Genomic DNA, 26,299 nt, shown 5'->3' with positions numbered 1-26,299 from the left:
GACTGAGGCAGGAGAATCATGAGTTCAAAGCCAGTCTCAGGAATTTAGTGAGGCCCTAAGCAACTCAGTGAGACCCTGTGTCTAAATAAAATATAAACAAGGACTGGGGATGTGGCTCTGTGGTTAAGTGCTCCTGAGAACTTAACAAAGAGTCTGGTGTATAGTAAGAACTCAGTCAATATTAGCTATTATTTTTTTTTTACTAGACACTTTAGTAAGTGTTTTCTATAAATGATGGTAGTGAATTGTTACACATCCTAGTTCTGTAATGATCCCATTTTGCAGATGAGGAATCTGCAGAAGTTTATAAGCACAACACTGTATTCTAGGTTCGACATCAGAGTCCTTCCCACTTGCACTAGAGTCATTCCTGGGTTTTATAACCCTCCTTAAATGGTTGAAGAAACTAAGGGACAAAGGTGGTTTTGCTCAAGATGCCCTCACTCTATATGGATGATCTGATCCCAAAGCACAAATGAGCTCATTTTACTACCCTGAAGGGAGAGGAGACAGAAAATAGAGAGGGAGGAACAAGAGCTGGGGGAGGAGAAAGGCGAGAAGGGACTTCTTTGGGTTTTATCTTTAGCAGCGCCTGAGATACCTTTGGGGCCAATTTAGGGCCAGGCCAGCAGAAGGCGGGGTGGGTGGAGTTGAGCCAGGGCGGTAGGGATAAACACCAGGCCCTAACCCAGAGTACCCACCCGTCTTTCGTTCGTCCTCAGTGCAGGGCAACAGGTAAGCGCTGCCTTCAGCCCGGTGCCTTCTCTGTGGTCTCCCTGCTCATGTCAGGGCTACACACATTGTCTCTCTGGCCTGACTAGATCTTTCCCTTTATCTGTTTCTTAAAAACTGTCTCTGTCATTTTCTTTTTTCTCCCCCTTGTCTCTTCCTCTCTCTCCCTGTTTTCAGCTATCCCTTGTTTCTTTTCTCCTTGTTTTCTCTCCTTTGTTGGTTTTCAAAATCACTCACTTCACTGACTCTGACATTCCTACTTTCTCTTATTTTTCCTTCCAGTGAGTTTTCTTTATGCCTTTTCTTGAATTTCTTTCCTCTATTCTCTTTCCTCAACTCTGTAATCTCTCAGTCTCTTTCTGTTTCTCGCTCCTTCCTCTCCTTCTTTATTCTCCTTCAAGAATGACATCTTAATGTTTCTTCCTGAAATTCTCCACCTGTCCTTCCCTTTGACCCCTTCTCTCTGGCCAAGAGCAGATCTCAAAAGGTCAGAGCCAAGGAGGTCAGAGTTGGGGCAGGGAGAATTGAGGAGATGAGGAGAATGGAAATGGAGAATTGGTAAGGAGAGATTTGGGGGAATTGAGAGGTAAATAATTAGTAGAAAGAAAGGGAGAAGATGGAAGAGGAATATTGTATGATATGCATAAAGTCAACAGATTTCTATTCTCACTCTAATTAACTGTGTGACCCTAGGCAAGTCATTCATCCTCTGAAGAAGGGATCTGAACTATGATTTCCACAACTCTTTCTAGTTTGATTTTTTGGTCTTCTGAATTTTTTTGTTTAAGAATTTCTGATTCTCTGATTTCAGGTGTCTAAAATTCTCTATGATTCTTCAGTGGTGGGAAGAGGGTACTAGGAAGGGAGGCAAGGCCTGATGCTTCCAACTCCTGAAGAGAAGAGTTTCCCCTCCACATGTAACTGATTCTTGCAAAACAGGCCACAAATGGAATAGAGGAGGGGTCAAGGAATGCTGTAATGAGTGGTTTTGGTTCTCTGCTTGGGTGGAGTTTTGGGTGGCCCTTCTGACCTCTGGGGATGCAGATTGGGTACTGATATGAAAGGGAATTTTAATGATGCAGGGAAAATATTTGAGTAATGATCCATCACTTGGTTGGCTATTTCACTCTTTGAGTAAAAGTATTGTTTTAAGAAGATTCCAGACAAGTATTTCCATATTGTAGATGCATAAACCGTTAAATGGTAGAACGAATAAATGGATAGTCAATGGTACCTGAAATCCTACTTCAGTTAGGATCTGTTCCTTTGGTAAAGGCATTTGGTCACAAAAGGCAAATGTCCTGGAAAGTTCAGCCAAGGGGATGAACATGTGGAGTTAAGTTCTCAGTTAAGAAAGTATGTAACAGTATTTTAATCATGGATCTGTAGTGGTTAAGTTAGTGGTCTCCGAAGTCAGATTGCCTAACTTGAAATCCTGCTTCTCTCACTAACTGTGACCTGAACAAATTTCCTTTCACAAGGGTGTCATGAGGATTAAATAAGTCAATGCATTTGAAGTACTTACAACAGGGCCTGGCACAGTGAAAGCTCTATGAGTTTTGACTATCAGAACAAGATTGGATGTTTGAAATTTTCTTGTCCAATGTCTGTGGAGAAACTGAGTCCAAATTCACAGAGTAAGTTGTAACAGGATTTGAGATAAAAATCAATTCTCTATATTTCCAGACTTGACTTGATATATTCATGATGTGACTTTTCTTGACTATACCTTCACTTTCCCTACATAGACAATGGAGAAAATAAAGATAATAGCTAACACATTTTCAATATTTATTCTGGTAATTTACTCTAGGTAATCTTCTAAACATCTTATATGAATATCTTACCAAATCTTTACAACATTCCTGTGAAGTAGTTCGTCCAGTTTTTTTTTCAAGTAACTCATTATGCAAGTGATTTTTTTTGTCCTGTTATTATCTACAAGTTTATAAATATAAGATACATAGCAGGGAAATGACTCTCTTAAGATTATCAAACTAGTGAGTAGTGGAACCAGGATGCAAACCCAAGTAATCTGACTCCAGAGTCTGTACTCTTAATACCTTAAACTGCCTAAAATTTTTCCTTGATTCAATTTAACTCACTCCAGTCTCATGGTAGGTAGTGGCATGGAATGGACACAAAGCCCAAGGTACCTAGACTACAACATTATGGGTCATAATGCTGACTGGACAGATTGAGGCATGGCAAGTTCCAGGAAAGGACAAGAGAAATTGGAACTATAGCTTGAAAGAACTTGAGAATTCAACAAATTTCGAGAAGTAGCCTATATTTTCCCAGCTGAGCACATCATGTCCAAGAGCCCTTTAAAAATGATGAGTGTATTGAACTTCTTCTATTTTTATACACGCAGGTTAGGCCCTAATTCACTATCATACCAAGGTAGGACAGGACTTTGTTCAAACATGGGGGCTTTCTTTTCTTCTCACTACATACTTCAATGTTGTTGTCATTATTGTTGTTGGTATTCATGTTGGGGGAAGGAGTTTGCAGGAACCTGGAACCTGGCCATCTGCCCCACCTGCACCTCCCTGGGTCATCCATCTTTGCTTAACATCCATAGTCAGGGCCAGCCCCAGCCAGATATGCAGGCATGGTTCCAGGAAGGGGCACCTCTTCTCTCTCATGCCCTACACTCAGCTTGGGGTGTGGTCGGAACCCAATGGTGATAAGTTCTGGGAGTTTATCTGTAGTCTGCAGGCTAAACCCTTAATGCTTTAGCCTTCATGAGCAGGCAGGGGAAGGGAAACACTTATCTCCAGATATGAGCTAGGCATTGGATCCAATTCATGACCTGCCATGTGAGGTAGGCAAAATTCACATTTGACAGCTGATGAAAGCCAAAATCCAGAGAAAGGAAGTGACTAGTCCAAAAACATCCAAAGCAGGAATTGGGGAGCTGGAATTTAAATAATAAAAGGTAAGACTCACTGAAAGCTATGTGCCAGACATTATCCTAAGGCTTGACATGGCTTATTTCATTTAGTCATTCAACAATTCTGCTTTCCCAATTTCTGGCCCACATGCCCAGGCCCCACATACTGACACAGTATGCTGTGACAGCCTGTGAGGGTGAGGGAAGATGATCTAAGATGTAATAATGGGAATGGATTGCTTTGTGAAGAAAAGGGAGAGTGCTTGCTTTATGAGGTCAGGAGGGGAAGGAGGTGAAAGAAGTTGCCACATGAGGACAGGGTTATGAGTTCCTCCTTTTCATTTGTACCTGACAGCATAAAGTTTTATGCATATTGAGGATGCTGTTAGAGTCTATTCAGGAGCTTGGCAGTGCCAACACCATAATCTTTCAACTTCTCCCAGCTCTCTCCCATAGTACTGTCCCCTTATCTTGTCTCACCCTTTGATTCTGGCTCTACGCTTTGCCCTTGTTCTTTTAATCAGTTTCTCCCTTTTGATCTCTCTGGCTGTATTTTTCTTGGTATCTCTCAGTGCTCTCTTCCATCCCTCCTTCTCCCCCTTTATCCACTTTTATGGCTTCATCCTTTGCTTTTGTGATGTTCTTTACTCCTTTTTCTCTGACACTCAGTTTCTCTCTCATCTCCCTCGGTAAGAACATGCTCCTCTCCCCCTCTTTTTATTGTTTAACCCTCCCCAGCATTTCTTCTTATCTTTGTATCTGACTTACTCTATGCCCTTCTTGATTCTTTCCTGCTGTTAGTGTTAAGAGACTGTATATTCCTCTAGGCGCCAGAATTTCTCCTCATGTCCCTTTTGTGTCCCTCTCTCTGTCTGTCTATATCCTCTGTGTTCTCTGTCTCTTTCAGTTTATCTTTCATCTTACTCTTTCCCCATCCTTCTGTATTTCACATAATCACTTTTTTTTCACATCATCTTTTCAACCTGTCTTTCAGGACCCATCTTCCTTTCCATGTTTGTTACCATCTCTACACTTTCCCCTTTCCTCTGGCTTTGACCACTTTTTCTCCCTCAATTTCTCTTCTATCACCATGCCTTTGTTCTCTCTCTATTTTTCTTCTTTTCATCTTTCCTAAATTTTCTTTTTCTTCTGGCTCTTCCCCTACTTTCCTTTTCTTTCCCGCAGATGCTATTCATTCATTAATTTGCTTCCAAATTCAATAACTATTCATTAAGTGCTATGTGTCATTTCTGATCTACCCTCTGGCCCCTTTCTCTCTTTTTCTTGGCCTCCACCTCTTTCACTGGTCCATAGACTATATCTTTGTGCCATGTCTTCCAGCCCCCTTGAATTTCATTTCCATGTCCTCCTCCTTTATCTGTGATTTTCCAAAAATGAAGAGAAAACCCAAAGACAGTAAAATACCAGCCTGGTGACAGTCTATAGGACCTAAATTATAAGTGATTCCCTAGGGCCTTCCCTTTTTTCTTCTTGTCTGAATCCCTTCTCATTCTCTGGCAGGTCCTTCTCAGGAAATATTCTGTGACAAGCCTCAGGAGTTCTGGTTAATAGCATCTATTTGCATTAGCAGGCTGATCCTTCATTTGGTTAAGACCAATATTCTTAGAAAGATTCTTGGCCCTAAGTATTGACCAAAAGGTTGAATTTTGTCAATTCTCATCCTGTCACACACATATTTAATAATTCTCACAATCACAGAGGAGGTCAGTGCAGAGCCTGAGTTAGTGTCCAGACTTTCTGATCTCCAGTTAGAATTCTTTCCTTCACACATTCCCATTTCTTCCTGTCCGATGACCTGCTAATACATTTTAACATTGAAATAGAAGATCTTTCCAAGGAAGGACAATAAGTGCATCTTTGAGGAAGGTAGCAAGCTTTGGGTGGAAACTAAAACCAAAGAAAAAATATAGAAATGAGTCTTGGCATAACGGAATGAATCAAACATCATTACTCTATGTAAATGTATGAATAAGCAAATGGTATGCTGTTACTCCATGTACAAACAGAAACAACATGTATCCCATTTGTTTACAATAAAAATAAGTTAAAAAAAATGAGTCTTTGCTTTTGTCTGGCTCTTTATGATGGAATCTCATCCTTTCCACATATTCTGCAGGACTTCAGTCTCAAGATGGTGGCAGCAGCTGTGTTGCTACAGTGCTGCCCAGTGCTTGCTCGGGGCCCCACAGGCCTCCTGGGCAAAGTAGTTAAGACTCATCAGTTCCTGTTTGGTACTGGACGCTGCCCCATCCTGGCCACCCAAGGACCAATCTGTTCTCAAATCCACCTTAAAGCAACAAAGGCTGGAGGAGGTAAGACAAGGTATTTGGAAAAGGCGGAATATCTGGGTCCTAGTGACAAGGCTCCAAGTCATACTGATACCACCATTTACCGGTGATGAGTTCTGCTCCTTCTAATGTTGAAGATTGAACACTAGAGAAGCACGCCAAGGCAAGCATATTAAGCAGGTTTTATTTAAAGGTAATAATACAGACTTCTCTTGGCAGGAAGAAGGGGGCCATGGCTGATGTTCTAAAGCCCCCAGAAGTGAGCGCACCCTACATCTTTTATAGGTTAAAGTCTCTTTTGTTCTCCAGTTCTCTCCCCCTTATCTCTCCTTCCTGCCTACATGACTAGGCCTGCTTTTGCATTAAGTGAGAAGCCATGGGCAGGGGGAGGGCCAAGGTGATTCAGGCAGATAAGGGCCCAGGGGGCATTAATTAGCAGCTCAATGCTTGCAGTCCTTGATAAAGGCAGATAAATTTGGTAATCAATGGGCTCTGGAGATCCTTGACATTCCATTCTCCCAGGGGCAGTCTCCAACTTCCAGAGGAAGATGGCTTCATGGCTTCATTTCCTCCATTTGACCCCATCCCCTATTTCTACACTAACTACCTGTCCTTAATCTGGCTTCAATACCAGTCATCACTACCTAATAATTAGGAGACTTGGTGTGAAAATGTCAAGGCAGAATGAAGTAGTCTAAAAATAAACCCAGATTCTCTAGAAAGAGTCTCAATCCCATACTCTTTACACACTACACTCCAGTCATACTGAAACTACTTAAAATTGCCTGACCCAACCCTATTGTCTCAAGATTCTGTGCTCTTGCTACTGCCATATTACTCTTTCCCATACCAAGTACCAGAATATCTCATACTTCTCATTCACCACTAGTTTGAGCATCATATCCACTGCAAAATCTGCACGTCTACCCTATCCAATACCAAGTCTGGGTTATATTCCCTGTGTATTCTGAATTTCCATAAGGCCTGTTCTCCTTCACATCCTAGAATTATTCACAATGTGTCTTCAGTATGTGCCATTCCCACGAGCTTAAGAGATCCTTCAGCACACAAACCAGTCTCATCTACCATAGTCTGAGACAGGGATTTGGGCTATGGTAGGTCTCAGTAATACTTGTTGAAATGAAGTTATGGCTAGGAATGAACTCCCCATTATGCTTTTGCCTTTGCATAGACTCTCCATCCTGGTCCAAGGGCCACTGTCCCTTCATGCTGTCAGAACTCCAGGATGGGAAGAGCAAGATTGTACAGAAGGCAGCCCCAGAAGTCCAAGAGGATGTGAAGACTTTCAAGACAGGTTGGAGTCAAGTTCTACTTTATTTGACCTCTACTCCTACTTATTGAACCCACTTCCTCAGCCCTGAGCTAGACCAAGCCAAGGGCAGCTAGCACACATCCCATGTTGGGAAGTTTTGGTCTTTTCCAGGGCAGCCATAGTAGACAGTAACTTAGACTGTGTACTGAAACACACCCTCCCCAAGACACATGTACAAGTTCCCATAACTTAACTATTAAACTGAGTCCTTTAGAATTCTGCTCCTCTCTCCTAGGGGTTAAATAGAGCCTGATAGGTTGGGATCCCATTTAAGACACATGTGAGTGTCTGGATTTGCATGAAAGAAAAAGGGTTAGGAAGAAATAATCTTTTCTTTTTTCACATAGCATACTCCTTTAATTAGCATCGTTTTACTGAAAAAATATCATGTATTAGTTTTATCAAAACAAATTCAAATGAAATTTTGTTCTCAACAAGATACATTCTTTTGAAGGGTGCGAAGCACCAGGTCAACTCAGCTAGTACAGGCCACTCAAGATAATTACACTTGAGTGATGGCCACACTGTTGACATCTTTCATAGACCCCTTTGAGATGTCATTATGGACAAAAAATTCAAAATTGGAATTTGTTGATGTTCAGAAAAGAAGAACAAGGTAAACTGGCATAATTCTATTCCCCAAGTTCAGGACCCAGGGTGACTGTCCTAGTTACTTTACCCAAGGGAAAATCTTTGTGAAAAGAAGTGTGGATCACTATATAGTTTTCTTGATATTATAGGATTTGTCACTTGGGGAGATGAATAGGAACTTATATTGCAAATATCTTCTCTCTGCAGAAATCCTCTATACTTTATAAACTTGAATGTCTATACATGCTTTCTTTCTACCTCTCTTCATACCAATGAATTCCACATTCCTTCTCAGACCTGCTGAACTCCCTGGCCTCAACCAGCCTGTTGAAGCCATTCTTCAGTCCACAGCATCCAGAGCAGATTTCAGGGAAGCTCACACAACTGATTGAAAACAATATGACTGGTAAGTTTGCTGAAGTGGAAATAAGAGAGTCAGAACAGGGATAAAGTGTTGAAAGGGTGTCTGACACACTACAGGACAGAGCACAGAAGGGCTTTTTTGTATTTTTTTTTTGATTAATTGTACACAAATGGGGTACAACTTTTCATTTCTCTGGCTGTACATGATATAGAGTCACACCACTTGTGTAATCATACATGTACTTGGGTAATGATGTTTGTCTCATTCCACCACCTTTCTTTACCCCACACCCACCCCACCCCTCATTTCCCTCTACAAAATCCATCCTTCCTCCATTCTTCCCTTATTCCCTCCCCATTATGTATCATCATCCACTTTTCAGAGAAAACATTGCTCCTTTGGTTTTTTTGAGATTGGCTTATATTGCTTAGCACGATATTCTCCCACTCCATACATTTACCTGCAAATGCCATAATTTTATTCTTTATGGCTGAATAATATTCCATTGTGTCTATATACCACAGTTTCTTTATCCATTCATCTATTGAAGGACATCTAGGTTGGTTCCACAATTTAGCTATTATGAATTGACCTGCTATAAACATTGATGTGACTGCGTCACTGTAGTATGCTGATATTAAGTCCTTTGGGAATAGGCCAAGGAGTGGAATAGCCCAATCAAATGGTGGATCCATTTCAAGTTTTCTGAGGAATCTCCACACTGCTTTCCAGAGTGGCTGCATCAATTTGTGACCCCACCAGCAATATACTAGTGTACCTTTTGCCCTGCATCCTCACCAACACCTATTGTTGCTTGTATTATTGATAATAGCCATTCTAATTGGGATGAGATGAAATCTTAGGGTAGTTTTGACTTGCATTTCTCTAATTACTAGAGATGTTGAACATTTTTTCATATTTCTGTTGATTGCTTGCAAATCTTCTTCTGTGAAGTGTCTGCTAATTCACTTAGCCCATTTATTGATTGGGTTATTTGTATTCTTGGTATAAAGTTTCTTGAGTTCTTTATAAATTCTAGAGATTAGTGCTCTATCTGAAGTGCATGTGGTGAAGATTTTCTCCCACTCTGTCAGCTCTCTCTTCACATTGTTGATTTTTTCCTTTGCTGAGAAAGAAGCTTGTTAGTTTGAATCCATCACATTTATTGATTCTTGTTTTTATCTCTTGCACTTTGGGAGTCATTAAGGAAGTCTGGTCCCAACCTGACATGATAAAGATTTGGGCCTACTTTTTCTTCTATTTGGTGCAGGATCTCTGGTCTAATTCCTAGGTCCTTGATCCATTTTGAGTTGAGTTTTGTACAGAGTGAGAGATAGGGGTTTAATTTCATTTTGCTGCATGTGAATTTCCAGTTTTCCCAACGCCATTTGTTGAAGAGGCTATCTTTTCTCCATTGTATGTTTTTGGCACTTTTGTCTAGTATGAGATAACTTCTATTTATGTAGGTTTGTCTCTGTGACCTCTATTGTGTACCATTGATCTACCTGTTTATTTTGGTGCCAATAACATGACATTTTTGTTATTATTGCTCTGTAGTATAGTTGACGGTCTGGCATTGTGATACCTCCTGCTTCATTCTTCCTGCTAAGGATTGCTTTGGCTATTCTGGGTCTCTTATTTTTTCAAATGAATTTGTGATTGCTTTATTTCTATGAGGTATGTCATTTGGATTTTAATTGGAATTGCATTGAATCTGTATATTGCTTTTGGTAGTATGGTCATTTTGACAATATTAATTCTGCCTATCCAAGAACAAGGGAGATCTTTCTATCTTCTAAGGTTTTGTTGAATTTCTTTCTTTAGTGTTCTGTATTCTTCATTGTAGAGGTCTTTCGCCTCTTTTGTTAGATTGATTCCCAAGTATTTTATTTTTTTAAGACTATTGCGAATAGAGTGATTTTCCTAATTTCTCTTTCAGAGGATTTCTCACTTATGAATAGAAATGCATTAGATTTACGAGTGTTGATTTTATATCCTGCTACTTTGCTGAATTCATTTATTAGTTCTAGAAGTTTTCTGGTGAATTATTTGGATCCTCTAAATATAGAATCATGTCATTGGCATATAGTGATAGTTTGAGTTCCTCTTTTCCTTTTTGTATCCCTTTAATTTCTTTGGTCTGACTAACTGCTCTGGCTTTGAAAACAAAGAGAATCTGAGTTTAAATGTCATTGCTGACACTTGCTGTATCTGTACATTTTGGCAAGTAAGTCACTTCCCTTGTGTGGAATTTGAATATCTACCTTAACAGGTTATCACAAGGATAACTACATTATGGCATGAAGTGTAGCATTTCTAGCTTGTTATATGGTCTCATTAAATATTAGTTTTATTCCCATTATTTCTTCTCTATGCTTCCCTCAAAAATTCCCACCCTTCACAGAGCTTTTTGTCCCTCTTGCATGTGTTTATATTCATGTTTCATATGAATATATTTTTCTAATTTTGAAAGAATATGATTCATTATCAAATACTTTCCAATAGATACAAGAAAGTATAAAGAGGGAAATTTAAAACAGAATTCCAACATCCACTATTCATTTTTTGTTATTTTTTTCTCCCAGGTATATTCCTATGTTTAAATACACATACGTGCACATGTACACACACACACACACACACACACACACACAACCTCCCTTCCACTCTCCTCATTGCACACATTTTTTCATAAGTAAGATTTTAAACTACCCACAGTTTGTTATGCTGCTTTGTTTACTTTACAATATGGCTTGAGCATCATTCCTTGTCTCTAGACATAGCACTGTATAACAAACTATTTGACTAAAGTGTGTTCTGTATTGTGAACAGAACATCCTTCAGTTAATCAAGCACTTATAATTTAGGTTGTTGCCAATTTTTTGCATTCTTCTTGTTTAGATTATATGTTGGTTTTACATAGATATAAATATACCCAAAGAATCATGTCACCTTTTTAAGTTGTGTTTTGTAATGAGTCATTTACTTGCTGGACACTTATTTACTGTATGATCTCTGTCAAGTTAACTTTTTATGTCTCAGTTCCCTCATCTGTAAAATGGAAATACTAATAGAAGTTTCTACATACGGTTATTGTGAAGAATAAATGAAATCATATTTTAAATGTTCTTGGAAGAGGGCCTTATAATGCATTAGGCATCCATTAAACGTTGGCTATAATAATATAAATATTAGCTACTTTAATTACTACAACCACTACTATTACTACAGTAGTAATAATACTACTGTTACTATGTAGCTGATATTTGTTTTGGTGTATTTAATGCTATTTGTCATCAGATGCTCACAATTTTACTTGGAAAGTATTATTAGTCTCATTCTACAGATTAGGACATTAAAACAAAGAGAAAGCTGGGCATGGTGGTGCATTCCTGTAATCCCAGCTGCTCAGAAGGCTGAAGCAGGGGGATCACAAGTTCAAAGCTAGCCTCAGTAACTTAGCGAGGCTCTAAGAAACTGAGACCCTGTCTCAAAATAAAAAACTGACTGGGGATGTGGTTCAGTGGTTAAGAACCCCTGGGTTTAATCCCTAGTACCAAAACCTAAAACAAAACTAAATAAAGAGAAAATTTGACTTGCTCAAGGCCACACGACTAGCAAGTGATGGAGACATGATGAGAGACTAGATCTGTTAATGCAGGAGCCTGGAAGTAGTAATTCCATTAAGGAGGCTTCCACTCCAAACCTGGGAAGAGAGAGATGAGACCATGCCAATAGTAGGAAGCCTGAGTGACTATGTCAATGAACTATTTATTGAATGAATGAAAGAAAAAGCAAAAAGATTGTTGAATGAAGAAGAGGAGAGTTAGGGTGATCTAGTAAATCAATGACAGAACAAGTAAATGAATACATGGAAAGGGAATTAGAGAACTCAAAACCAATGACATGAATAAAATATAGAACAGCAGGGAAGAGAAATTTGACATGAATTATTTTCATCCCCATCTCTAATCCTGCAGGTGAACATGCCTTTGGTTATGACCAGTTTTTCAGGGACAAAATCATGGAGAAGAAACAAGACCACACCTACCGTGTGTTCAAGACTGTGAACCGCTGGGCTGATGCATACCCCTTTGCCCAACACTTCTCTGAGGCATCTGTGGCCTCGAAGGATGTATCTGTCTGGTGTAGTAATGACTACCTGGGTATGAGTCGGCACCCTCAGGTCTTGCAGGCCATACAGTGAGTAGTAAAGTCTGTGCCATAAGATATGGGGACATGTCTAGAGAATATCTAGAGCCACACATGGAAGGGAAAGGAAGAGCTGCAACGTAAACCTGGGTTCTACCACCATCCCTTTTGTCCAAGACCTTCCAGTATGTCTACTCCTCAGATATGAGCTAAGTCAGTCAACACACAAGGTTTTCTAAACTCTTGGGTGTCCAGTGCTATGGAGGATAGCAAGACCTCCTCTCTACGAGCTCTTTTTTTAGGGGATGGTAATGGGGATTGATCCCAACATTCTGTGACCACTGAGCTAATCCTCAGCAGGTTATTTTTTTTTATTTTGACATGGAAGCTCACTAAGTTGTTTAGAGCCTTGGTAAGTTGCTAAAATTGATCTCAAACTTGCAATCCTCCTGTCTCAGTCTCCCCTCCCAAGTCAGTGGGATTTCACACATGCACCACCATGTCCTGATTCATGAGCTCTTAAGCTAACTGTAGACCGAGTATTGCCAGAGATGCTATTTGACCTCTTTTAGGTTTTCCAAACTTCTCAAGCTCAATCTTGCTTCTCTTTGTACCCTTGAGTTCCTCTAGCATGGGAAGAAGGAGCCATGTCTCCCTATCCTCCTCATCCTCCCCTCTACTTGGTTACATAGAAAACAGCTCACATAAGATCACTAAGTCAACACTGACCCCCATCACAAAAGGGAAACCTACCCAGTTTCTCAGTGCATGACAAATGTTTTTCTCTTGTGTCTCCCTTCATTTTCTTCTGACCAGGGAGACCCTACAGCGTCATGGAGCTGGAGCTGGTGGCACTCGCAACATCTCAGGTACCAGTAAGTTTCACGTGGAGCTTGAGCGGGAGCTGGCTGAACTGCACCAGAAGGACTCAGCCCTGCTTTTCTCCTCCTGCTTTGTGGCCAATGACTCTACTCTCTTCACCTTGGCCAAGATCCTGCCGGGTAAGCCTGAGGCCTGAGCTTTGTTCAAGGCTGGTGTCCTGCAATATGGCATCCAGCCTCATTGCAGCCATTGTTCAAACCTCTATTCTGAGTTCACTTGCTCCCATTGTTCTTCCTTCTTTCCCACTTTGCAAACCCTCAATATTGGATGATTATATTCCTCTGCTTCTCCTCTTCTGTACCTAGCTGAGGAACATCAGGGAATATCACCCAAACACACAGAAGAGTTAACACCATAAAGTCCTCACCTCCCAACTCAACTGGGATCTTTTTTCTTGTTAAAAAATTTTCTTCATGCATGTACATGGGGTAATAATATGTCTCATTCTACTATCCTTCCCAACTCCACTGCCCCACCCCTCCCCTCACTCTCCTCTGCATAATCCAAAGTTCCTTCATTCTTCCTTACCCACCCCCGGCTATGGATCAGCATATGCTTATCAGAGAAAACATTCGGTTTTTGTTTTTTTGGGATTGGCTTATTTCACTTAGCATGGTATTCTGTAGTTCCATCCATTTACCTGCAAATACCATGATTTCATTCTTCCTTAAGGCTGAGTAATATTCCATTGTGCATATATAACACATTTTCTTTATTCATTCATCTGTTGAGGGGTATCTGGGTTGGTTCCATAGTTAAGCTATTGTGAATTGAACTGCTATAAACATTGATGCAACGGCATCACTGTAGTATGCTGATTTTAAGTCCTTTGGGTATAAGCCAAGGAGGGAATAGCTGGGTCAATTGGTGGTTCCATTCCAAGTTTTCTTAGGAATCTCCATACTGCTTTCCAAAGTGGTTGCACCAGTCTGCAGTTCCACCAACAATGTATGAGTGTACCTTTTTCCCCACATCCTCGCCAACACTTATTATTGCTTGTATTATTGATAATTGACATTCTGACTGGAGTGAGATGAACTCTTAGTTTTGACTTGCATTTCTCTAATTGCAAGAGATGATGAACATTTTTTCATGGTTGTTGATTGATTGCATTTCTTCTTCTGTGAAGAGTCTGTTCAGTTTCTTAGCCCATTTATTGATTGGGTTATTTTTTTTTCAGTGTTAAGTTTTTTGAGTTCTACATATATCCTGGAGATTAGTGCTCTATCTGAGGTGTGTGCAGTAAAGATTTTTTCCCATTCTGTATGCTCTGTCTTCACGTTATTGATTGCAGAGAAGAAGCTTTTAATCAACTGGGATTTTAACACTTATTAATAGCTCTTTTATGGTTTCACAGAAGCTTTTAAAACCTTATTCCTCTCTAAACCCTCTGACTACCTCCTTCTTCACTTTTTTAATGAGTAGTCACATTTTTAAAATATTTTTAGTTGTAGATAGACACAATACCTTTATTTTATTTATTTATTTTTATGTGAACCCAGTGCCTTGTGTGTGCTAGGCAAGTGCTCTACCACTGAGCTACACCACCCCTCCTTCTTCACTCTTATCAATAACCACACATCTTATCAATAACCACACATGAATGACACAGAATTCATCAGGCATATATCCTTATTTATTGGCACTAAAACTATAAACTTATCATATTTTTCACCTACCTTTCCTCATTCTTTTCATTTACAATGACAGATGTACCTCTCCTACCTCCTAAAGGCAATACTTTCATTTATACACTAGATCCCATCTTCCCACTCTCCCACTTTGTAGTCAATAATGTTATCACTTCATTTGCCTTGTCTTTCTTCCATTACAGTCTTGACCCAAGATGAGTACAACATTCCACATTCCTTATGTCAATCCTGGGCTCATATAATTGCTCAGATTTGAACCATTAAAAAGTCACATTTCCCAACCTCCACTGGGTCCTCTATGCTGTCTGGCAATCCTGTTTCCTTAGTGAGTTCTCCAAGTGTCTGGAACAGTTTGCCTAACCATCATTATCCTTGGACGTTCCTGCTCTTCCCAGCAGATGTCCTCATCTCCTGCTGGGCTGACAACAGAAATACCAGACAGCAACATCCTCCACTCCTAGCCACAAAGTACCTACATCTCATAAGCATTCTTACATATTCTTTCCTTACTCTTTCTCTCCTGTCACATTGGAAGAGGTACACTTTTTCTTGTTGGCTCATCATTTCACTGGTGCTCTGTGTCCTATTACCCACTAACTCTTCAGGAAACTTGGTCTATCAGATCTTTCCCTTTCTCCTGTATCTTCAGTCCCTACCCCTCTTTAAACATATTCAAGCTTCTCGCATCTTAAAAAAAATCATTGTCTCAACCCCTCATCACTCTCTAGAAGTGCCCTTATTTCTCTCTTTCTTATAACAGGCGAACTGCTTGAAAGAAGTTTCCATACTTGCTGCTACTACTTTACCTCCTGGTAATTTTTCAGCACACGGTACATATCACCAGTACATATGTTTTTACCACTAAAACATTTTGGAAAATTTTTTGAGGTCACCCATAACCTCCCAATAAACTCAACATCTTCAATCCCTTCCTCCTCAAACTTTAGAATTCAATTTTGTTCCATCTCTATTGCTGCCATCTTAGCATAGACCAACAACTTTGTCTTGATTTTCACCTTTGCTTTCCTACACTCCACTCTTTGCAGCAGTCAGAATGATGTTTTTAAAATGCAAACCTGCCTTTATCACTCCGCTGGTCAAAACCTTTTAGTGGAGCCCCATTTCCCTTAGGACCAAATATAAACTCCCTATTATGGCTTCTAAAGATCTCAGTAATCCAGCTTCTACATATCTTTTCAACCTCATCTTTTGACATCCTTCCTCTCACTCCTTCATTCATTTATGTATTCATTCATATATTCCTTCATTTACTTATAAATCAGTAATTTGTTTATTCATTCATTAAATTAAGAAATACTTACCTAGCATCTACTATATACTTAGCCTTATACTGGATACATGGGATAGAAAGATAAGGAGATGTTTTCTGCTCCCAAGAAACTCCCAATCCTTCAAGCCATGTTCCCTAAGAAACCATGACTCATTTTCTTAAGTAGAAGTTACCTAACTCTTATGAAAAGGATAAGAGTTCCTTGATATAAGTGCAATCTGAGGATCCAGGAATCAACTCCCTCCACCAATTTCCCACCCCACCAACCCTCCCAGAATTGCCCAGTAAAAATTCCTGTATTCCTCAGGTTATAGAAGAAGGCCTTTCTCCTTCTAGAACTTAGCTTTCTCCCCTATACAATAAAAGGGCTGGGTCCCATGACCATTAACTACCCTTCTTATTCTTATATGCCCTGAGCATATGATTCCAAGAGTGAAAGCTAGATAAATATTCATCCCTGTAACTACAAAAGATGGATGCCACCTGGAAGAGGTGGGGTTTTATCTAGACCAGGAAGAATCTAGAATCAGTCCAAGTCTTCAAGCATTCCCTGTGATAAATTATTTTTCAAGTATTGATCTTAAGTATTAGGGAGAATGAACCTAGGCTCTGTCCTCAAGAAATTCTAAAACTTCCTGGAAATTAAATTTTCCCCTACCTCAAGACAGTCAGAGGCCAGACTACAGTTGGAAATGAACAGAGGAAAGAGTGTAAGGGTCAGAATTTCAGGGCAGGTGAGTTCTTCCAAAGGAGAGAGATGTCACAATCGTTTCCAGAGGAGGACAGAGCAGAGCAGGGTCTTCAAAGTAACGAGGAGGTTGATTCCATTCCCCTGCCAGATCAGATCTGAAGATTGAAATGGGAATTCTGAGACAGAAGCTTAAGAATTACAAATCTTGTTCTTCAGGGTGTGAGATTTACTCAGATGCAGGCAACCATGCTTCCATGATCCAAGGTATTCGAAACAGTGGAGCAGCCAAGTTTGTCTTCAGGCACAATGACCCTGACCATCTGAAAAAACTTCTAGAGAAGTCCAACCCTAAGACACCCAAAATTGTAGCCTTTGAGACTGTTCACTCCATGGATGGTATGTATATGTGTGAGTACGTGTATCTTTACTAGTATTGGTCTTACAAAATCCATGATGATGATGATGATGATGATAACTAATATCTGTGTGTGAAAACCAAAATTATTAATATATTATATGTATTAATTCATTTAATCTTCAAAACAGTCCTAAGTAGGTTCTGTTGTTATTTTAAGTTTTTACATGAGGAAACAGATATAAACAAGTAATCTTTTTTTGGTAATGGGGATTGAACTCAGGGGAGCTTAACCACTGAGCTACATTCCTTGCCCTTTTGATTTTATATTTTGAGATAGGGTCTCACTAAATTGCTTAGGGCCTCACTAAGTTGCTGAGGCTAGCCTTGAACTTGCAATCCTCCTTGCCTCAGCCTCCTGTAATCCTTGAATCACTGGGATTACAGGCATGCATCACCATGCCTGACTGAAGTAATTTATTTAGGATCACATGGTTAATAAATGCCAAAAGATGGAAGAAGCTATTACATTCATCTTACAGGTAAAGAACTAAAATTTTGAAGATGACATCAAATTTGTCTTGGGTGGTACAGAAAATTGGTGCCAAAGTGAGTAATTTCACCCTAGGACATATAACTCTAATTCCCTTGCATGATACTCCTTCCATTAGAAATAATGTGCAAATCAATCATCCCAGTGTCTGATTTCTACAATAGAAAAATTCATAAACCATTGTCTTGAACATTTTCCAAGATCCATTATGAAGCTCTGGAATCAAACAGGTTTTCAAGTCAGACAGACCTTGGTTCAAATCCTACTTTTGACACATTTAAGCTTGGGTAACTCTTTAAATCACTGAGCTTCATTTTACCCCAATGTAAAATATCTGGCTGTAAGAATTAGAGATATTGATTTATTATGCTTTAGTAGAAATAAATAACTACCCTCTTACCTTCTTTCTTCTTCCAATTGAAAAATACACCCCAAACTTTCTATTTCTGGCCCTATTAAGTAGAAGTTATATGTGTTAGGCATCACCTTCTGAAGTTAAGGGAAGAGGTTCTCATTTCATTTTAATGAGTCACTTCTCCAAATGAAACAAGAGTATTTTCTGACTTAGTATCCCCTAATTTAGTTAATGTTACATACCATCAGCATTATACAACAATTATGCATGCAACCTCTGATATCAAACTGCCCATGTTCAAATTCCAGTTTAACAATTTATAGCTTGGGCAAGTTTCTTAGTTGCTCTGTATCTTGGTTGCCTTATTTTTAAAATGGAGCTAACAATAATAGAAGAGCTGTGAGAATTAAATGAGTTAATGTATGTAAGGAACTTACCAGTCATGCCCACTCCCACGTATCTACGACCAGCAATAAAGTGAAACCATCATATTTGTGTATTTCTAACATTGAAGACTATTCAAATTATTTCTCTAGTAGAAACTATGTTGGGATTCCACTACTTACATTTTCAAATGAATGGTCCTTTTTTTGGTGGAAATTCTGCCAAAACTCTCAATTCTAGAGCTGAATTTCTCCCACTGAAATATTTGAACCATCACATTGTTTTCTTTATCTCAGGCTCCACCTCCTGTACATGACTCCCCTTATGTTGTCCTACCAATTACTCACATACTTTAACCCTGGTCTGGAGCCCATTTCCACATGCAAAAGTTTCTTCTATATTCCAACTCCCTGAACCTCAGCAGTTCCCAGGGAGTACAGTGATGAGGAATGGCAAAAGGTGTGGGTTCCTATAATATGCAGAGTGACCACAAAGTATATATATGAGATTCACAGCCATCCAAAATCTTTCAGTATAGATGATGTCTAGAATAACATGGGAAAAGAGTAAGTCTGTAAGGACAATGGCAGGGAATATACAGATTACTTTTAATTTGCTATCATTTGATAGATTGTGACTAAGCCTGAGGGAAGAATCTCTCAGGGAACTATATTGATAGCAGTGAGAAAAATTCTCCCATAGAGACACAGAAAAGATAAAGATGCAGAAACACAAATAAACTCAGGAAGAGAAACAAGGATACAAGACAATTATGGAGAAAAGAGGCAGGCAAAAAGAAAACTTCAACAGTAAAAAAAAAGAAGAAAGGGAATGAGGCAGCGAAAGGAAGAAAGGGAGGGAAGAGGAGAAAGACAGAGTCAGAAAAATAGAGGCATAGAAACAAAGATGGTAGTGGACACAGAAAAGGACATAGTGACAGAAATTCAGAAAGATAGACACAGAGAGGGTTGTTGAAGAATAAATATATTGACAGGGCTGTCGGTAGTACCTGGACAAAGGATTGAGTGTAGTCTGAAATCAGGATTGTATTAAGCTAGAGCAAAAGGTGATTTTTTCAATTTATTTAAACAAAGGCCTCATACAGGCTAGTGCCAATCTGACATAGAATTACAAACACATAGAATTTCAGGGGAAAAAATTCAAAGAGAATGGCAGAAAGAAAAGAATAGCCATAGTCAGAACAAAGTTAAAATAAAGACAAAGAGCTTTGATCCCAGGCTTGAGAAAACACACACACACACACACACACACACACACACACACAAATCGCTGGGATGTGGGTGGGGTGCAGGTGGTTGACATATATGGTGAGGTTTGGCATAGCCTCAAGTGAGTGCGCACATCTTCCTTCCTCTTTCCATATAACACCCTTTTCCAACCTAAAGTAGGTATGAATGGGAAATTCCCCACTGGAGATAGAGCTGGGGATGGGTTATGACCTCCTACCCTTATCCCTTGGCTTTGCTCAGGTGCCATCTGTCCCCTCGAGGAGTTGTGTGATGTGGCCCACCAGTATGGGGCCCTGACATTCGTGGATGAGGTCCATGCTGTAGGACTGTATGGGACCCGAGGTGCTGGGATTGGTGAGCGTGATGGAATTATGCACAAGATTGATATAATCTCTGGAACTCTTGGTAAGTGAGCCTTGGGCCTCTCTTATATGCAACTCCAGAGACGCGTCCCGTTTATTTTCTCCTCCCCAAATCTGCAGGAGCTAGGCTCAACTTAAAACCAGGTTGAACTTAAAAAATAGAGAGCTGTTTCCCTCCCACAGAGCAGCCTCAATCTTCATCTTAGCTCAACTCCTTGCCCTAAACAGCTAAAGGTCCCCACCCTGCTCCTGCCTATCTAATCATTACACATGGCATGACTTGAAAGTCCTATCTCAGAGTCACAGAATTATCAGCTGTCTACCTTGCTTGCGGTGGACAGAAGAGATGAACAGAGCCTCGGGAAGGGAATTTGGAGCCCCAGCTTCTGGTTTACTTCCTTGTGTTGCCTGGTGAATGATCATGTTCTTCTGGTGACTAATTACTGATTACAGGGTGTGAATCTTTTTCTTCCCTGTCTCCAGGCAAGGCCTTTGGCTGTGTGGGCGGCTATATCGCCAGCACTTGTGACTTGGTGGACATGGTGCGCTCCTATGCAGCAGGCTTCATCTTCACCACTTCACTGCCCCCCATGGTGCTCTCTGGGGCTCTAGAATCTGTGCGACTACTCAAGGGAGAGGAGGGCCAAGCCCTGAGGCGGGCTCACCAGAGGAATGTCAAGCACATGCGCCAGCTACTAATGGACAGGGGCCTTCCAGTCATCCCCTGCCCCAGTCACATCATTCCTATCCGGGTGAGAGCCCCACCCTGTCCACTGCCCTCCCCACCTCTCTCTTTGGAGAGCCTTCCCACCCTCAGCAAACCTACACCAGCTTCTGTCATCAACTCTGTTTTCCTGAGAACATCCTCCTTATTGCCAACTTTGTTTCCCTTTTTGAAAAATTATCAGCCATTCTGGATTAACTGATCTTTTTTTTTTTTTGCATCAGCTCTTATCTCATGCTTATTAGACTATCCTGACCCTCACAATTTAGAGTACCCACAGCCTATAACTCAGTGTTTTTCAAATAGTTCATTAATACCATTACGCATCATACAGTTTGGTGAATTATTAACTATCATTAAAAAATAGAAAAAAAATAGAATAGGACATGTAGAAGTACACTACACATAGTAAAACATAAGTTTGTGAGGAATTTGTTGTTTTATATATGTGCCATATGCACATATATGTATACATGTGTATGTATGGTCATAGTGTAAAAATGTGTTAATTATTGAGAACTGAGGTCAGGAAAATAAAATCCAAAGCCACAGAACTAGGTGCTATTTTTGTATCCCTATTTGAATGTATACTGCCCTTAAGAATGAACTGCTACTTCTTTCTTATATAACATCTGTGTGAGTCAGTAAGTCAAGGTGAAGAAAAGGATATTTAGTTGTGACAGATTTTGTAGATGAAAAATATAGTAATCTCTCAATACTCATGGGGATTGGTTCCAGGACAACCCACCAATACCAAAATCTGATTGTTCAAGTTTCTTATATAAAATGGTAAAGTATTTGCATATAATCTCTTTAATCCTCCCATATACTTTAAATCATCACTAGATTACTTATAATATTTAACACAATGTAAATGCTATGCAAATAGTTGTTAAACTATATTGTTTGGGGAATAACAAGAAAAAGTGTGTACATGTTCATGATGCATACTATTTTTTAAAAATATATTTTTGATCTGAGTTGATTGAATCCTTAACGTAGAACCTACAGATAGAGGGCCAACTATAGTAACTGCTTTAGGCTAACCCAGTATTCCCTTGAAAGACTGCTTTTTAAAATACTGTTTTTTAAATTAACAAGTAAAAGCACCTCAGAGCTGGGTTTGGTAGGTTTGTATTCTCATCGGGAACCACCACAAATTAACCAATGTACTTGCTTTGCAAACAGCTTTAAGACAGGGCCCCTGATGCCCTTCCACCCCCGCTTCAATCCCAATTGCTCTGAGCATCACCCTGGTAGAAATTCTGGAGCTGCCACTTGAGAAATCCTCTATGAAAACAAATCTCTCCCCAAATTCAGTGGTGTTCCCGTCACCTGCTTAATGGAACTAGTGATAGTGGGTCCAGGGTGGCAGATACTGAAAGGTCTTTCTCTTGGATCCAGGTGGGTGATGCAGCTCTCAACAGCAAGATCTGTGACCTCTTGCTCTCCAAGCATGGCATCTATGTGCAAGCCATCAACTATCCAACTGTTCCCCGGGGTGAGGAGCTGTTGCGCCTGGCTCCCTCCCCCCACCACAGCCCTCAGATGATGGAAGATTTTGTGGGTAAGTCCTCAGTGTGGGTATTTACAACAATTTCCTACCCCTCAGCTCCAGGATCTGAAGGTAAGAGGACAAACTAATTATAAAAAATATTCCTGTAACATTTATCATATGCCAAGCTTTATATTTGGGTCACAAATGAATGAGAAACAGCCCATAGACTAACAGTGATCTGGTTTGGCTGGAGAGACAATGGAAGACACAATGACATTAAGGGGTGATCAATGCTTAACAAAGACAGATAGGTACCATTTACTCATTCACTCCAAAATATTAAATAATTCTGACTAATATTTATTAAGTACTTACCATGTGACAAACATTATTCTAAATACTTTACATGCATTAACCCATTTAACTCTCACAAAACCTTCACAAGGTAGAGTTTCTATTTCTAGTCATTTCCATTGTGTCTATGTGGAAACTGAGACAAAAATATAGTTATTGGTCTAAAGTCATGTAAGCACTAGGTTGGGACTGGGTGGGGAGCTGTTTCTATCTTCATGGTCATAACCACTGAGTCTACTGCCTCTCTGAGCTGATAATCCAGACTCTTGGAATGTCTGTTCAGTCTTCTGTATTGGTCTGGGAATCAATTCTAGAACTTTCAGTTCTCTCAATGTTCACTCGGGCTGGGCCTTTACATGAGACACATCCACCATGAGTCCACCAATACCACAATCCCACAGGCAAACCATCCTCAAACTGCAAATCTAATTTCTCTTAAATCCATTCTCCTTTCTCCATTGTCACTTCTTTAATCCATTAAGACATAATTTAATTTCTTCCTAATTTCCATTTCTCTCTTATTCCCCTCTAATCCTTTCTCCATACTAACCACCAGAGGAATTTTTCTAAAAATCTGACAATATTGTTCCCTTGCTTAAGCCTGTTTATGTAGATTCTGGGGCAGTGGCCTCTATGGTAAGGTATTAGAGAAGATACACAGGGCAAGAGAATGGAATATTAGAATCTTATGGTTATTCTTATCTTAAAAATAGGAAATTAAGTTTTACTGACACTGACATCAATATGCCGGCTCACAATGAATGATACATGTATATAACATATAAAAAATATACAGAGACTGGAGATACATGCTAAATCATCTGTACTGATTAGGAATGTTGAGTCCAAAATTTGTAGACTCCCAATCTATCAGAGTTGAAGCTCCTTGGCATGGCATGCAATGCTATCCACACAGTGATATTTATGCTTGCTCTTCTTCCCCACATGCATTTTCCTCTGACTACACCAAATCACTTCTGGTCCCCTCATTTTGCTCTGTTCTCTTACATCTGTGTCTTTGCTAATTCCTCTTCTGATTGAAATGCCCTTCTTCATCCCTTCTTCTGTATTACATCCCTTTATCTTCTAGTTTTAACTCAGATATCCTTTCATTTATCCTTTCGACTAATATTTATCAAGTAGTTATTGTAGGCTAGACACTATTCTAGGTGTCAGGGATCCACTAGTAAACAAACCAACACAAAATCCTTACCCTTTTGGAGTTTCTATTCTAGTGAAAGAGGATAGTTAAAACATTTTTAGAAATGAGCAAATTAAATAGCATGTTATTTTTGAGTGCTATGTGGAAAATAAAGCAGAAGGGGGATAGGAAGTACGGGGGCAAGGCCTAGTTTGGAAAAGGCTGCAGTATTAGAGTGGTAAGTATAGAGGCCATTGAGCTAACACTTGAGCAAAGATATGAAGAAGGTAAAGTAGTTAACTGGGCAGATATCTAAGGGAAGGGTATCCCAGGCAGAGAGAATAGCATAAGGCAGGGAAGACCCTAACATAGAAGTATTCTTTTTTTCTATTTCAGGAACAATAATAAGATGATTGTGGATGTTGTATTATAAGTAAATAGAAAAAAACAACTGAGCAGATAGAGGCAATATGAGGCCAGTTCATACACTGTACTGTAAGGCATTGGAAGGACTGTAACTTCTACTCCAAGATATTTTGGAAGGATCTGAGCAGAGGATGGACATGCCTTACTCAAATTATAATAATAATTATTATTATTAGGTACCAGGGATTGATCTCAGGGGTGATTAACCACTGAGCAACATCTCTAGCCCTTTTTAAATTTTTTTTATTTTTACTTTTTTATGTTGAGACAGGGTCTTGCTAATTTGCTGAGGTTTGCTTTGAACTTGCAATCCTCCTGCTTCAGCCTCCTGAGTTCCTGGATTACAGACCTGCACCACCATGCCTGGCCTGACTCAAATTTTAACAGAATTTCTCCAACTTCTATTTTGAGAATAAACAGAAAGGAGAAAGACTGAAAGCAGGGAGACCAGTAAGGGGCTACTCTAATATTCCACCTGAGAGATGATGGTAGCTCAGACTTAATAATATCAATGGAGGTGATGAAAAGTGGTTGGATTTTGAAGGTGGAGCCAATGGTTATTTGCTGACAGACTGAATGTGGGATGAGAAAAAAATAAAGGATCACTTGGAAATTTTTGGACTGAGCAATAGGGATTGCCATCAATTTTTTTTTTTTTTTTTTTTTTGCGGTACTGGGGATCAAACTCAGGGCCTTGTGCTTGTGAGGCAAGCACTCTACCAACTGAGCGATCTCCCCAGCCCTTTGCCATCAATTATGATGAGAAAGACTGAAAACAGAACTGGTTTGTTGGAAAGTAGGTTCATAAGTAGTTCATTTGTAACCATGTTAAGTTAGATATGCCTATTTGATATCCCAGTGGAGATGTAAAAGGCTACTGGATATACAAGTCTAGAAATCAAGAAAGAATCCTGGGATAGACAGGAAAATTTCAGAACCATCAACACAGAAATGGTGTTTAAAGCTGAGACTAGACAAGATTAGCAAGGGAGTGAGCCTAATAAAGGTTAAGGACAGAGCCCCCACACACCCTGAGATACTTCTGATAGCTAGGTCAGATTTCCTTCTCTAGAATCTCATTGCTGCTAGTAATGTCCCGTATACCCTGTCTCAGCCTCCCAGGTCAAAACACTGATGATATATTGTGGGTACTATTAGTGTCACCTTCACCAGACTAGGAGTTTCCAAGCAAATAGATCCACTTCTCAGTCCACACATATCCTTCACTTAGGGAGTGGTCTAGGCCAAGCCAGTATGACTTCAAATATCAAAGGAGTGCTTCCAAGTTTTTTATACACATGTTAACATCACAGCTCACACTGGAGCAAACAGATTAAGCTACTCTGGTCCTAAGGAAACCCAAAAGGCTGAAGGGACCAATATCGTGGTGTATCTGTACTATGACACAGGGATTTGGAAGACCAAGTCTAAACAATTTTTCCCTCCCTGCTTTATCATCTTCAGAGAACCTGATGGTAGCCTGGACTGAGGTGGGGCTGCCCCTACAGGATGTATCTGTGGCTGCCTGCAATTTCTGTCACCGTCCTGTGCACTTCGAGCTCATGAGTGAGTGGGAACGTTCCTACTTCGGGAACATGGGGCCCCAATATGTCACCACCTATGCCTAAGAAGCCAGCTTCATTAGATGTCCATGCCACCTGCACTTCATTTGGGGCTGGGCCTCTTCTTGTCCTCTGCTTTGTTATGTGCCTCTAGCTTACTTGAATCTGAAAATAAAGAGCAAATTGCAGCATTTTCACCCTCTGTTGGACAGAAAGCAGACGTCTACCATTTCTGACAACCATGGACAAGTGCCAGACCCATAAGGAGCCAAATACCACTTGTTGTTCCGAGAAGCCCACTTTACTGTCAGGGAAACCCAGATACAGAAAGAGGAAAGAAACACCTCATAATTATATCGAGTTACACAAAGAGCTGAAACACTTGACAGATTTAAAATGGTTTTCCCAATGGTTTCAACAAAAATCAAGGGATTGACTCTTC

The 26,299-nt window shown here is 39.9% G+C and overlaps 1 protein-coding gene across 1 annotated transcript; it reads left to right on the top strand.

Annotated features, from left to right (window-relative positions):
- The first annotated feature begins 648 nt into the window (after positions 1–648).
- Alas2 (5'-aminolevulinate synthase 2) lies at positions 649–26,061 on the top strand. The gene is made up of 11 exons (XM_047535994.1): positions 649–735; positions 5,766–5,961; positions 7,130–7,252; positions 8,157–8,267; positions 12,206–12,428; positions 13,194–13,378; positions 17,110–17,289; positions 20,031–20,195; positions 20,636–20,904; positions 22,281–22,443; positions 25,760–26,061. Exons 2-11 carry the CDS (start codon positions 5,781–5,783, stop codon positions 25,921–25,923), a joined length of 1,764 nt encoding a protein of 587 aa, XP_047391950.1. The 5' UTR covers positions 649–735; positions 5,766–5,780; the 3' UTR covers positions 25,924–26,061.
- The last annotated feature ends 238 nt before the right edge of the window (positions 26,062–26,299 follow it).

The sequence above is a fragment of the Sciurus carolinensis genome, chromosome X (assembly GCF_902686445.1).
Source record: "Sciurus carolinensis chromosome X, mSciCar1.2, whole genome shotgun sequence".
In the NCBI taxonomy this organism is placed as follows: Eukaryota; Metazoa; Chordata; class Mammalia; order Rodentia; family Sciuridae; genus Sciurus; species Sciurus carolinensis.
Note: the sequence above shows the minus strand (reverse complement) of the source record. Positions and strands in the feature narration are given on the sequence as shown.

What these genes read in the sequence shown, in the direction of transcription:
- Alas2 (XM_047535994.1), top strand. Translation starts at nt 5,781, where the DNA reads ATGGTGGCAGCAGCTGTGTTGCTACAGTGCTGCCCAGTGCTTGCTCGG. An exon ending in CAGGTCTTGCAGGCCATACA is followed by an intron (nt 12,429 to 13,193) that starts GTGAGTAGTAAA and finishes TCTTCTGACCAG; the next exon opens with GGAGACCCTACAGCGTCATG. An exon ending in GACTGTTCACTCCATGGATG is followed by an intron (nt 17,290 to 20,030) that starts GTATGTATATGT and finishes GGCTTTGCTCAG; the next exon opens with GTGCCATCTGTCCCCTCGAG.